Source organism: Somniosus microcephalus, chromosome 24 (genome assembly GCF_052327205.1).
Source record: "Somniosus microcephalus isolate GS21.2 chromosome 24, FLI_Smic_1.0, whole genome shotgun sequence".
In the NCBI taxonomy this organism is placed as follows: domain Eukaryota; kingdom Metazoa; phylum Chordata; class Chondrichthyes; order Squaliformes; family Somniosidae; genus Somniosus; species Somniosus microcephalus.
The window spans coordinates 57,793,446-57,807,242 of record NC_141010.1 but is presented as its reverse complement, the minus strand read 5'-3'; the positions used below and the strand labels follow the sequence as shown (position 1 = coordinate 57,807,242).

Sequence of the window (13,797 nt, the reverse complement as noted above, 5' to 3'; positions counted from 1 at the left end):
GGAATTGTTAAAGAAAGGAAAGAAAGACTTGCATTTACACAGCACCTTTCACCATCTCAGGATGTCTTGAAGCGCTTTACAGCCAATGAAATACTTTTGAAGTGTAGTCACTGTTGTAATCACAGAATCACAGAAACCCCACAGTGCAGATAGAGGCCATTTCGGCCCATCGAGCCTGCACCGACACATATCCCACCCGATCCCCTTAACCCCTACACCAACACATATCCCACCCTATCCCCGTAACCCCAGTCTGGGAGGGTCCTGTACATCAGTCCTGTAATGTGGGAAATGCAGCAGCCAATTTGCGCACAGCAAGCTCCCACAAACGGCAATTAAATAAATGACCAAATCATATTTTTAGTGTTGGTTCAGGCATAAATATCGGCCAGGACACCGGGGAGAACGATCCTGCTCGTCTTCGAATAGTGTCATGTGATCTGAGAGAGCAGACGGATTCTCTGTTTAGCATCTCGTTCGAATGACGGCACCTCTGACAGTGCCGCACTCCCTCAGGAGTGCATTGGAGCGTCAGCTGAGATTATGTGCTCAGGACTCTGGTGTGGGACTCGAACCCACAATCTTTGGACTCGGGTGAGAATGCTACCCACTGAGTCACGGCTGAGGAAGATTGCGCCACGTTAAACACAGTGAATAATTGCGCTGAACTGCCGCTGTCTTTAAGGCTGCAAAGTTCAACTGATAAGTAAACACTGGATGAGTTCATTCATAGCTTTATTCAGGTTAGAGGGCAGAACCTTGGCTTTGTGGAGTATTGAATGAGGAGCTTGCAGATATTGTGGTTCCAACATATTCTGCTCCAGGAGGGGTTTTCCATACATTGGAAATGACAACGTTTCTTTATACTTATTTTTAAGTGTGACACAGAAATTTGTATTAGACAGTGTGTCTCACCCGAAGTGTGATGGACAGAATGTGTGAGTACGTAAACTTTTCATAATGGCCCAGAAATTCGGGTCTCCACGGGTGAGTACGCACGGGGTACTCACCCGTAAGCCCAATGGAAGTGCCGGTTTCCTGCATGCACTGCCCAGGAAGGGAGGAAAAAGAGTGGGAGAGCAATAGTGGTAGGGGATTCTATAGTAAGGGGAACAGATAGGCGTTTCTGTGGCCGTAGACGTGAATCCAGGATGGTTTGTTGCCTCCCTGGTGCCAGGGTCAAGGATGTCACTGAGCGGCTGCAGGGCATTCTGGAGGGGGAGGGCGAACAGCCAGAGGTCGTGGTCCACATTGGTACCAACGACATAGGTAAAAAGAGGGATGAGGTCCTGCAGCAAGAATTTAGGGAGCTAGGTAGAAGATTAAAGAGCAGGACCTCAAAGGTTGTAACCTCTGGATTACTCCCGGTGCCACGTGCTAGTGAGTATAGGAATAGGAAGATAGAACAGATGAATGTGTGGCTAAAGGGATGGTGCAGGAGGGAGGGCTTTAGTTTCCTGGATCACTGGGTCTGCTTCTGGGAAAGGTGGGACTTGTACAAGTCGGACGGTTTACACCTGAACCAGAGTGGGACCAATATCCTTGCGGGGAGGTTTGCTAGCACTGCTGGGGGGGGTTTAAACTAACTTGGCAGGGGGATGGGATACAGAGTGGAGCTATAGTAGGGGGTGATTTACAGCCAAATACGGAGGAAAAAACAAGTCAGCTGGGAAGGCAGAGCAAATATGTGAAGGCAAAAGGGAATATGGCAAGGCTGGAAGGCATTTATTTTAATGCAAGGAGTCTTGCAAATAAGGTGGATGAACTGAAGTTGTTGTTGAACACGAGAGTACGATATTGTTGCTATCACGGAGACATGGTTGAGGGAGGGTCAGGACTGGCAGCTCAATATTCCGGGGTATAGAATCTTCAGGCGAGACAGAGGGGGGTGTAAAAGGGGAGGGGGTGTTGCACTATTAATTAAGGAGTCAATTACTGCTGTAAGGAGGGATGATATATTAGCGGGTTCCTCTAATGAGGCCATATGGGTAGAACTTAAAAACAAAAAGGGGACAAGCACTTTGCTGGGAGTGTACTTTTGGCCCCCAAACAGTCAGGGGGAGATAGAGGAACAGATATGTAGGCAAATCTCAGAGAAGTGTGAAAATAATAGGGTAATAATAGTGGGGGATTTCAACTTCCCCAATATTAATTGGGATAGTCAGAGTGTGAAAGGCTTAGAGGGTGCAGAATTCTTAAAGTGCATCCAGGAGAGCTTTTTGAGCCAACATGTAGAAAGTCCTACAAGAGAGGGGGCGGTACTGGACCTAATTCTAGGGAATGTAGCCGGGCAAGTGGTGGAAGTGTCAGTAGGAGAGCATTTTGGCGACAGTGACCATAATTCGGTGAGATTTAAGGTGGTCATGGAAAAAGACAAAGACGGCCCGGAAATAAGGGTTCTAAATTGGGGGAAGGCCGATTTTAATATGATAAGGCAGGATCTGGCCAAAGTGGACTGGGAGCAGCTACTTATAGGAAAACCACATCAAAGCAGTGGGAGACTTTCAGAAGGGAAATAGAGAGAGTACAACGCCAACATGTTCCCGTAAAGGTCAAGGGTGGGACCAACAAGCAAAGGGAACCTTGGATGACGAGGGATATACAAAAATGCATTAGAAAAAAAAGGGGGGCTTTTGGCAGTTACAAAAGACTAAAGACGGAGGAAGCCCTAGAGGAGTATAAAAAGTGCAGGGGCATACTTAAAAAAGAAATTAGGAGAGTGAGGAGGGGCCATGAAATAACACTGGCGAGCAAAATAAAGGAAAATCCTAAGATGTTTTATAAGTATATTAAGGGCAAGAGGATAACCAGGGAAAGGGTAGGGCCCATTAGGGACCAAAGTGGCAATCTGTGTGTAGAGCCAGATGATGTAGGTGGGGTTTTAAATAAATTTTTTGCATCTGTGTTCACTATGGAGAAAGACGATGTAGACATAGAAATCGGGCAAGGGGACTGTGATATACTTGAACATATTAGCAGAGAGGGAGGAGGTACTAGCGGTTTTAGCAGGCCAAAAAGTGGATAAATCCCCAGGCCCGGACGAGATGTATCCCAGGCTGCTGTGTGAGGCAAAGGAGGAGATTGCAGGGCCTCTGACACAAATTTTCAGAACCTCTCTGGCCACAGGGGGTGTACCAGAGGACTGGAGAACAGCTAACGTAGTACCATTATTCAAGAAGGGTAGCAGGGATAAACCAGGGAATTACAGGCCAGTGAGCCTAACATCTGTGGTAGGAAAATTATTGGAAAAAATTCTGAGGGACAAAATTAGTCTCCACTTGGAGAGGCAAGGATTAATCGGGGATAGTCAGCATAGCTTTGTCAAGGGTAAATCATGTCTGACCAATCTGATTGAATTTTTTGAGGGGGTGACTAGGTGTGTGGATGAGGGAAATGCTGTGGATGTGGTATACATGGACTTCAGTAAGGCTTTTGACAAAGTCCCGCATAGGAGACTGGTCAAGAAGGTAAGAGCCCATGGGATCCAGGGTGCCTTGGCACGTTGGATCTTAAACTGGCTGAGTGGCAGGAGGCAGAGGGTGATGGTCGAAGGTTGCTTTTGTGACTGGAAGCCTGTGTCCAGTGGGGTACCTCAGGGATCGGTGCTGGGTCCCTTGCTGTTTGTGATCTACATAAATGATTTGGATGAGAATGTAAAAGGTATGATCAGTAAGTTCGCAGATGACACGAAAATTGGTGGGGTGGTAAATTGCGAGGAGGAAAGCCTCAGGCTACAGGACGATATAAACGGGTTGGTCAGATGGGCGGAAAAGTGGCAAATGGAATTTAACCCTGAAAAGTGCGAGGTGATGCATTTTGGACGGACAAATAAGGCAAGGGAATACACAATGAGTGGTAGGACCCTAGGAAGTACAGAGGGTCAGAGGGACCTTGGTGTACATGTACATAGATCCCTGAAGGCAGCGGAATAGGTAGATAAGGTGTTTAAAAAGGCATATGGGATACTTGCCTTCATTAGCCGAGGCATAGAATATAAGAGCAGGGAGGTTATGATGGAGCTGTACAAAACGCTGGTAAGGCCACAGCTGGAGTACTGTGTGCAGTTCTGGTCGCCTCACTATAGGAAGGATGTGATTGTTTTGGAGAGGGTGCAGAGAAGATTCACCAGGATGTTACCTGGAATGGAGCGCCTCAGCTATGAAGAAAGACTAAACAGGCTGGGGTTGTTTTCCTTGGAGCAAAGAAGACTGAGGGGGGACCTGATTGAGGTGTACAAAATGATGAGGGGCATAGATAGGGTAGATAAAGAGGAACTTTTCCCCTTAGTAGGGGGGTCAATAACAAGGGGGCATAGATTCAAGGTAAGGGGCAGGAGGTTTAGAGGGGATTTGAGGAGGAACTTTTTCACCCAGAGGGTGGTTGGAATCTGGAACTCACTGCCTGAAAGGGTGGTAGAGGCAGGAACCCTCACAACATTCAAGAAGCATTTGGATGAGCACTTGAAATGCCATTGCATACAAGGCTATGGACCAAATGCTGGAAAATGGGATTAGATTGGACAGGGCTTGATGGACGGCGCAGACACGATGGGCCGAAGGGCCTCTTTCTGTGCTGTATAACTCTATGACTCTATCTATCTATGACTGCGCATGCGCGGGACACCGGCACTTCCGTTCCCCTGAAAGCAGGGGTTCAGAGTTCGAACGCGTGCGCGGGAGAGGCTGCGCGTGCACATCGAACTTACGTTTTTTTTACAGGTTTCTCCGGGAGGGTAAGTCTCCAGGAGTTACACTTTTAAAAAGCAGGCGTAAGGCCTACTTTTAACAAGGTAAGTGGTGAATTAATTAAAATTAAAACATTTTTTCCTCGGGTTTATAATTTTTAAATACTTTAAAGAAAGGTAAGTTTATTTTTAGCCATGTTAGAAAATGTAATTAATTTTTTCAAAAATTTAAATTATTGTTTAAAATAGTTATTTAATGTAATTTATAGTTTATTTTAAAAATGTGATGGTTTTTTAAAATTTATTTGAAGTTTTAGTGATGTTTTGGGGCTTATAGTATTTATAGGTTTGACAGCTCTTCCTGTCAAATTTATGAATGAAGCATTCCCTGCTACCATTGGCTCTCCATGGCCCATGTGATCCCAGGGGATGCTTCGAACTAACTGCGCCCCTGGGATACGCAAGCACTGCGCGCCGGCAGTTGGAGGAGGCCCAGGATCGGAATCCCACGCGGGCTCACAGCTCAACGGTCGGCGCGCTAGGTAAGTGCAGGTCGGGGGCCCCCGACCCGAATTTCTGGGCCAATGTAAATTTGTGTTTCTTCTAGATTTTAGATGCTGGTTTCATTTGAATAGGAGGGTAGCGGCTGGTACTGCAGTCTCACAAAGGAGGCGAGCTTGGTTACAACACCCAGAGATGGGGATAGTACTGAGTAAAATGGAGGTATGGGAGCGTCGGTGTCCAATGTGATAAGGATCAGCCCTTTCTCTAGCTTCCTATAGGTTTATTGTCAGGTCAGAGATTACAGATCGGAGCCGGGATGAGGGGGGAAGGAAAAAGAAAAAAGAAAGACTTGCATTTATACAGCGTTTTCACGACCACCGAACGTCCCAAAGCACTTCACAGCCAATGAAGTACTTTTGAAGTGTAGTCACTGTTGTAATGTAGGAGATGCGGTAGCCAATTTGCGCACAGCAAGCTCCCACAAACAGCAATGTGATAATGACCAGATAATCTGTTTTTTAGTGCTGCTTGATACCACTGTCGGCGACACCTTCCATCACTTTGCTGATGATTGAGAGTAGACTGATGGGCCGGTAATTGGCCAGGTTGGATTTGTCCTGCTTTTTGTGGACAGGACATACCTGGGCAGTTTTCCACATTGTCGGATAGATGCTGGTGTTGTAGCTGTACTGGAACAGCTTGGCTAGAGGCACGGCTAGTTCTGGAGCACAAGTCTTCAGGGCCCATAGTGAAGGTGGGGACCTCAGGAGTGAGGCCGATTTGGATCATCCACTCGGCCCTTCTGGCTGAAGATGGTTGCAAATGATTCAGCCTTATCTTTTGCACTCGTGTGCTGGGCTCCGTCATCATTGAGGATGGGGATATTCCTGGAGCCTGCTCCTCCCGTTAGTTGTTTAATTGTCCACCACCATTCACGACTGGATGTGGCAGGGCTGCAGAGTTTTGATCAGATCCGTTGACTGTGGTATCGCTTAGCATGTTGCTTTCGTTATTTAGCATGAGTTGCAGTTTCCCCAGATTGGCACCTCATTTTAAGGTATGCCTGGTGCTGCTCCTGGCATGCTCTTCTGCACTCCTCATTGAACCAGGGTTGTCCCCTGGCTTGATGGTAATGGTAGAGTGAGGGATATGCCGGGCCATGAGGTTACAGATTGTGGTGGAATACAATTCTGTTGCTGCTGATGGCCCACAGCAACTCATGGATGCCCAGTTTTGAGCTGCTAGATCTGTTCTGAATCTATCCTATTTAGCACGGTGGTAGTGCCACACAACACGATGGAGGGTGTCCTCAGTGGTTGTTATCTTGAGTTTTCATTTAACATACGCGTTTCCTACACCTCACATCCAGCACTGCACACCCCAGAGCGGCCAGAAAATACCAATCAACTACAAATAAAAAACACTTAAATTGCCTTGATATTGTATAAAGTTTAGACAAAAGGATGATCTGCAAAAGCTGTTAAAAAATTTAAAACAGAGATTGCCGGTTTTGCGCTGCAGGCCAGTCAGCACCTGAACGAGAGAGGTCAGGTTAACATCTCAGCTTGAGGTCAGTGCTGATGAGGGGTCTGGCCTGTCTTTTCTCTCTCACCTTTGCATAAAGTGTATTTCAGGGCCTGCGGTTTACAGCAAATGCTCGTGTTGCAGCAAGTATAATTGAGCTCCTGGGCACCATTCCTCGTGCTTTATTGCTGGTACTCCGCCCCACTCACTTGAGCACACAATCCAGGCTGACACTCCAGTGCAGTACTGAGGGAGTGCTGCACTGTCGGAGGTGCCGTCTTTTGGCTGAGACGTTAAACCGAGGCCCCGTCTGCGCCCTCAGGAGGCCGTAAAAGGTCCCATGGCTTTATTTCGAAGAAGAGCAGAGGAGTTCTCCCCAGTGTCCTGGCCAATATTTATCTCTCAACCAACATCACTAAAAAACAGATTATCTGGTCATTATCACATTGCTGTTTGTGGGAGCTTGCTGTGCGCAAATTGGCTGCCGTGTTTCCTACATTACAACAGTGACTGCACTTCAAAAAGTTCTTCATTGGCTGTAATGCGCTTTGGGAGATCTGGTGGTCATGAAAGGCGCTATATAAATGCAAGTTTTTCTTTTTTCTTTAACAGTAACACTACTGCATTCAGTGTACAGGATTACAGTGTACTATTACCCTCGCAGTTTAAAGAAAGAACTTGCATTTCACGACCTCAGGACATCCCAAAGTGCTTTATAGCAAATTAAGTACTTTTGAAGTGTAATCACTGTGGTCATATAAGAATTTTAAAAAATAACTGAAATTGCCAAAAATACAAGCCCATTCCAAGCCTTGAGCACCCAATCTTGGCTAATACTTCAATGCAGTACTGAAGGAGTGCTTTTGATTGGAAGTGATGTTAAGCCGAGAACCTGTAGAAAGACAAAACAAAGAATTAGGAGCAGGAGTCGGCCATACGGACCCTTGAGCCCGCTCCGTCATTCAATAAGCTCTTGGCTGCTCTTCGACCTCAACAGTTTCCTGCCCAATCCCCATATCCCTTGATTCCCCGAGAGTCCAAAAATCTATCGATCTCAGTCTTGAATCTGAACATCCACAGCCCTCTGGGGTAGAGAATTCCAAAGATTCACAACCCTCTGAGTGAAGAAATTCCTCCTCATCTCAGTCTTAAATGGCCGACCCTTATCCTGAGACTGTGCCCCCTAGTTCTAGACACTCCAGCCAGGGGAAACAACCTCCCAGCATCTACCCTGTCAATCCCCCTCAGAACTTTACATGTTTCAATGAGATCACCTCTCATTCTTCTAAACTCCAGAGAGTATCGGCCCATTCTACTCAATCTGTCCTCATAGGACAACCCTCTCATCCCAGGAATCAATCCAGTGAACCTTTGTTGCACCGCCTCCAAGGCAAGTATATCCTTCCTTAGATAAGGAGACCAAAACTGTGCCCAGTACTCCAGGTGTGGTCTCACCAAGGCCCGGTACAATTGTAGCAAGACTTCCTTACTCTTATACTCCAACCCCCTTGCAATAAAGGCCAACATGCCATTTGCTTTCGTAGTTGCTTGCTGTGCCTGCCACGCTAACTCTCTGTGTTTCCTGTACGGGGACACCTAAATCTCTCTGAACACCAACATTTAATAGTTTCTCACCATTTAAAAAATATTCTGTTTTTCTATTCTTCCATCCAAAGTGAATAACCTCACATTCCCCCACATTATACTCCATCTGCCACCTTATTGCCCTCTCACTTAACCTGTCTGTATCCCTTTGCAGGCTCTCTGTCCTTCTCACAGCTTACTTTCCCATTGCGCTAATTGAAGATTAGAGAGAGTTAATCCCCTCAGCCAGAACTACGCCTTTTAGATTACGGCACTTCAAGTACATATCCAAGTACTTTTTAACTGCGAACTGTGCTTGAGCACAGAGCTTGGAGACACAGCTGGGTGAATCACAACAGGAGTGGATCGCAAGCAGAGTGGAAGAATTTGGTGATAGTAGGAATTCGGTGGAGAGGAGGAAGGCGGTTTCTCATGTCCAACTCAAAAGGAGGAGTGAAGCCACAGAACCCGAGGACTTTACTACCATGACTGTAAGGAGTTTCCCAGAAAACCTTCTAATATTTACAAAGTCATTCTGAAATGAATCGCATGGTTTTAAATTGTGAACAATGTCATGCCTGCAGTACTGCTATAACCCTGCTGGTGGTGCTGAAGAGCACTTGATAGCCAATAGCCAGCTCAGCAGCACCACCAACAGGACTGTATTGGTACTGCCGCTATTTGTTTATCCATCAATCTAGGCATCTATCATTCTATCTATCTGTATTCACTCTGTAGTTCCACCTTTTCTATTCTTGTTCTTTCTTTTATTCTATCTATGTATATGTATTTATCAGTCTATCTGATAATCTACCCAATCCTTTCATATCCCATATGTCAGCTGTGGCTCGCCTCTGAGTCAGAAGGTCATGGGTTCAAGTCCCACTCCAGGGACTTGAGCACATAAAGCTAGGCTGATGCCCCAGTGCAGTGCTGAGGGAGTGCTGCACTGTCAGAGGTGCCGTCTTTCAGATGAGACGTTAAACTGAGGCCCCGTCTACTCTCTCAGGTGGATGTAAAAGATCCCACAGCACTATTTTGAAGAAGAGCAGGGCAGTTCTCCCCGGTGTCCTGGGCCAGTATTTATCCCTCAACCAACTTCACTAAAACAGATTATCTGGTCATTATCACATTGCTGTTTGTGGGATCTTGCTGTGTGCAAATTGGCTGTCCTGTTTCCCATATTGCATCAGTGACTCCACTTCAAAATTACTTCATTGACTGTAAAGTGCTGTGAGACATCCGATGGTCGTGAAAGGCGCGATAGAAATTCAAGTCTTTCTTTTCATATGAATTCCCCATGTATTATTCCTACCCATTCCTGGACTCCTGGCCTCTACCCCACGTAAGTAATCTCTTCAGGGGCAGCCTCTTCCTCTGGAACTGTGGCTCACCTTGATGAGAGAAAGGAAGGAAGAACAAATTAATTAGGCAACAATGTGCAGCCTGTCACTGGGGACTAATCTGGTGAGTGTCTGCAGCAAACTTGCCCTTTGGTTTGCAATCATTGCTGGTACAATGGCAGTGCCAGTAAGCACCTGAACCAGCTCCAGAATTCCTCCTGGGTGCGATGTTCTGGAATGCTCCCTTTACATTACAAGTTACATTCACAATGACGGTGTTCTAGAACCTAATCATATTCCTTCTAGAACTTACCAATTATCTACTGGGCTCCACATGCTTGCCTTTCATTCTGTAGGGAGGTTTGGTCAGTCTCTACCCTTAAACCTACTCCCAGGTGCTCGCATATCCCCCCACCGCCCCCCCCCCCCCAGAATGCTGCTCACACAGGTTGTCCTTTCATTCATGCCCTTTCTGTGGGCTCTGCCCGTTTACGCTGGTGAGTTTGTAATAGAGGAGAAAGAAGACATATTCAAGATACAGTCCTGCCCCGCCTTCCTAATGTTCCAGAATGCTGCCTACCTGGCCGACATGACCTTTGAGCTGCCATGCCTGTGCAAGCCCGAGGACGTGACCTCGGTTGTCTGGTACTATCAGCAAAAACTGGGCAAGGGCCACACGAAGGTGCTGAGCGACTTCAGCGGGACCAAGATCTTGGATGTTTCCCAGTTGCATTCCGGGTTGGGGATTCAGTCCAGGTTCAGTATCCTGATGTTCAGCCTGGTGGTTTTCAACGCACAGCCCCAGGATTCTGGGCATTACATGTGCGGCTCTGTGAAGGGAGATTATTTCTACGGTTACGACATCGATGTGCAAAGTTACAAACACGCGCACCTGACCTTCCAGGAGAAGAAGCAGAAGCCCCAGTCAGACGTGGAGACCAAGACGTACAAGATCTTCACGTCCTACTGGGAGTGGAGCGTGTGTGATCGGTGTGGGGTGAGAGGGGAACAGCGACGCATCGGCTTGTGCTACATCCGCAGCCCTTACCTGTACTTCAGGTACAAGACGACCATAGCCGACGTGGTCTCCTGTGGCTCGGCCGCTGTCCCCCAGCGGTACCGGCACGTCCTGAAGAAGAGGAAAGCCGAGATCATGGTGCGGAGCTGCTTTGTGCCGTGTGCGACCCGGTACCCCTCAATAGAAGGGGAGAAGTTCATCTTCGACGTGTTTGGCTTTACCAGCGACAAGAATAAGAAGTCCCCCCGAGTGCCCGTGCAGACCCACTTCCATGCCATAGCGCACCCCTTGACCATCGCCTGTCCAGGAGCCAGGCCCGAGCAGGCCGTGGCGTGGGACAAGGGTCGGCGGCAGCTGTACAGGGAGGAGTACATGGTGGGCGTGAACCGCAGCATGAGAATGTACATTGATCAAGGCAATCACCTGGTCTTCCACGCGGTTCAGCTGAACGACATTGGCACCTACTTCTGCTGGAGGCAAGGCCAGATGGTGGCTGGGATTCGGCTGAGAGTCGGCCTCCCGCCCAGGATCCACAGGAATTTCACGGACGATGAGTCCATCTTTGCGATGCAAACTATCCTCAGCTCTTACTTCATATTGACGTTAATATTTATCTTTCTGAGGTGTATGAAATGTTTTAACTATTGTTTTGATTGTTTTTAAAATAGGAACAGGGGACGAGGCCATTCAGCCCCTCGCGCCTCTTCAAAGAAAATGTTCAAAGTCAGCGTCTCTTTGTGGAATTATATTTGTATGTATCTATTTTTAAATCAACACGTGTTTGTCTGGAAGCCTGGCTCACTTTTCAATGGGCCTCGGGCATCTCAGTAACTAAACAGGAAGGGTTCCCTCGGACGCCTCTGTTATATTTTTGGTGTCCAGTTAGGTGAGTGCAACCTAAGGTGTGAATAGCCATAGTAAGCTTCTCTAATATAAAATATATATCCACATATTAAAGATTGGTTCTGCAGTGGATGTAATGGCTAGACAAGGTCAGGGCTGGAGTATGGGAGACATTACCTCATTAACCGTCCATGAGAAGAGATACGAAATACAGTAGGTGTGTAGTTAATCAGTCAACAACTCGGAGGGGAGGCAACGGGAAGAATAGGCTTGTGTTATGGATGTACTGGGAAGAGATCAGACTTCAATGCTACAGAGAACTAATGAGGACTCATGCACAGAATGTCCCGAGATATCAAAGGTCTGCGCTGTAAAGTATGCGCATATACTTGATACAAAAAGGAAGAGACAGCTTGGAAGGGTTTAACTTAGGTCTTTACTTCATACCCACAGGCAGGAACTGAGGGGAGATCAGTACCCGCAGTACTATTTATACCCCTATGGCCAGGAGTGGTACTACGGTATCACTACGCCCTACAAAGTAGTGCTGCCCTGGCCATAGGGTTAAAGTAGCATACATATTACATACACAACATGCGCAACGAATGGTGGCAGCTAACCTCACACTGAACCAGCACACATGTCAACAGCATGCACACAAAACGTGGTGACATACGGCATCCACATTTGCCCTACGTAATTAAACTTATAACAGACACAACACACTGGTGCTCTCAGGGCACTTCAATCCTGAAGGAGTCCTTGGTATAAGAACATAAGAAATAGGAGCAGGAGTCGGCCATTCAGCCCTTCGAGCCTGCTCCGCCATTCAATGAGATCATGGCTGATCTTCTGCCTCAATTCCATTCACCGGCCCTATCGCCATATCCCTTGATGCCCTTACTAGTCAGAAATCTATCGACTTCTGTTTTAAATATACCCAATGACTGAGCCTCCACAGCCCTCTGGGGTAGAGAATTCCAAAGATTCACCACCCTCTGTGTGAAGAAATTTCTTCTCATCTCAGTCCTGAATGGCCTACCCTTTATCCTGAGGCAGTGGCCCCTGGTTCTAGACTCCCCAGCCAAGGGAAACATTCTCCCAGCATCCACCATATCAAGCCCTGTAATAATTTTGTATGCTTCAATGAGATCCCCTCTCATTATTCTGAATTCAAGTGAATACAGGCCTAGTTTACTCAATCTCTTCTCATACGACAGTCCCGCCAACCCAGGAATCAATCTCGTGAACCTTCGTTGCACTCCCTCTATGGCAAGTATATCCTTCCTTAGGTAAGGAGGCCAAAATTGTACACAGTACTCCAGGTGTGGTCTCACCAAGGCCCTATATAATTGGAGTAAGACTTTACTCCTGTACTCAAATCCTCTTGAAATGAAGGCCAGCATACCACTTGCCTTCCTAATGGTTCGCTGCACCTGCACATTCACTTTCAGTGACTCATGTACAAGGACACCCAGGTCCCTTTGAGCATCTGCTTTCTCCTGTATATGAGTACAGTTGGTATAACTTGTATACGCTGCATGTAAGGGGTTGTGTTTTATTATCTCTTTGAGTTGATTTAATAAAGAGTATTAACCAGATGATTTCAGTGTTTCATGGTTCTTGAACTTGTGTTATAGGTAAAGGATATATGACAATGCCCTGTAATACCCCCATATAAGGGCAATGGGGATATACTACCATATCCTATAGAAACCCAACATGGTGAAGGTGCCCTGAGTGTAGTGAAATCAAAAATCCATGATTACAACTTTGCTATGCCGAGGAAATGTTTAAATATATTATATAGGAACAGGAGGAGGTCATTCAGCCCCGAGGGCCTGTTCCGTCATTCAATGAGATCGTGGCTGATCTGTATTTTAACTCCATCCCCCCTCCTTGGCTCTATATCCTTTTATACCCTTGGCTGGCAAAAATCTATCGATTTAAGACTTAAAATTATTAATTGACCCCCAACATCTACTGCTTTTTGTTGCAGAGAACTCCACACTTCTACCACCCTGTGTGTGAAGAAGTGTTTCCTAACTTCTCTCCTGGATGGCCTGGCTCTGACTTTAAGGTTACCGAGACTCCCCCACCAGCAAAAAAGGTTTCTCTCCATCTACCCTATCGATCCCTTTCAAAATCCTAGAAACCTCAATCAAATCACCCCTTAACCTTCTATATTCCAGGGAATACAACCTTCTATATGTTTATGCAATCTCTCCTCATAATCTAACTCTTGGAGCCCTGGTAATGATATTTTGCCGAAGGCGGTTGTTTATTCCCAGTCTGTG

The 13,797-nt window shown here is 46.7% G+C and overlaps 1 protein-coding gene across 1 annotated transcript; it reads left to right on the top strand.

Moving 5' to 3' along the window:
• The first annotated feature begins 5,669 nt into the window (after window positions 1-5,669).
• LOC147101491 (Ig-like V-type domain-containing protein FAM187A) lies at window positions 5,670-13,101 on the top strand. The gene has a single exon (XM_085966630.1). The coding sequence runs from the start codon at window positions 9,974-9,976 to the stop codon at window positions 11,318-11,320; it is 1,347 nt and encodes a 448-aa protein (XP_085822756.1). The 5' UTR covers window positions 5,670-9,973; the 3' UTR covers window positions 11,321-13,101.
• Window positions 13,102-13,797: the final 696 nt, after the last annotated feature.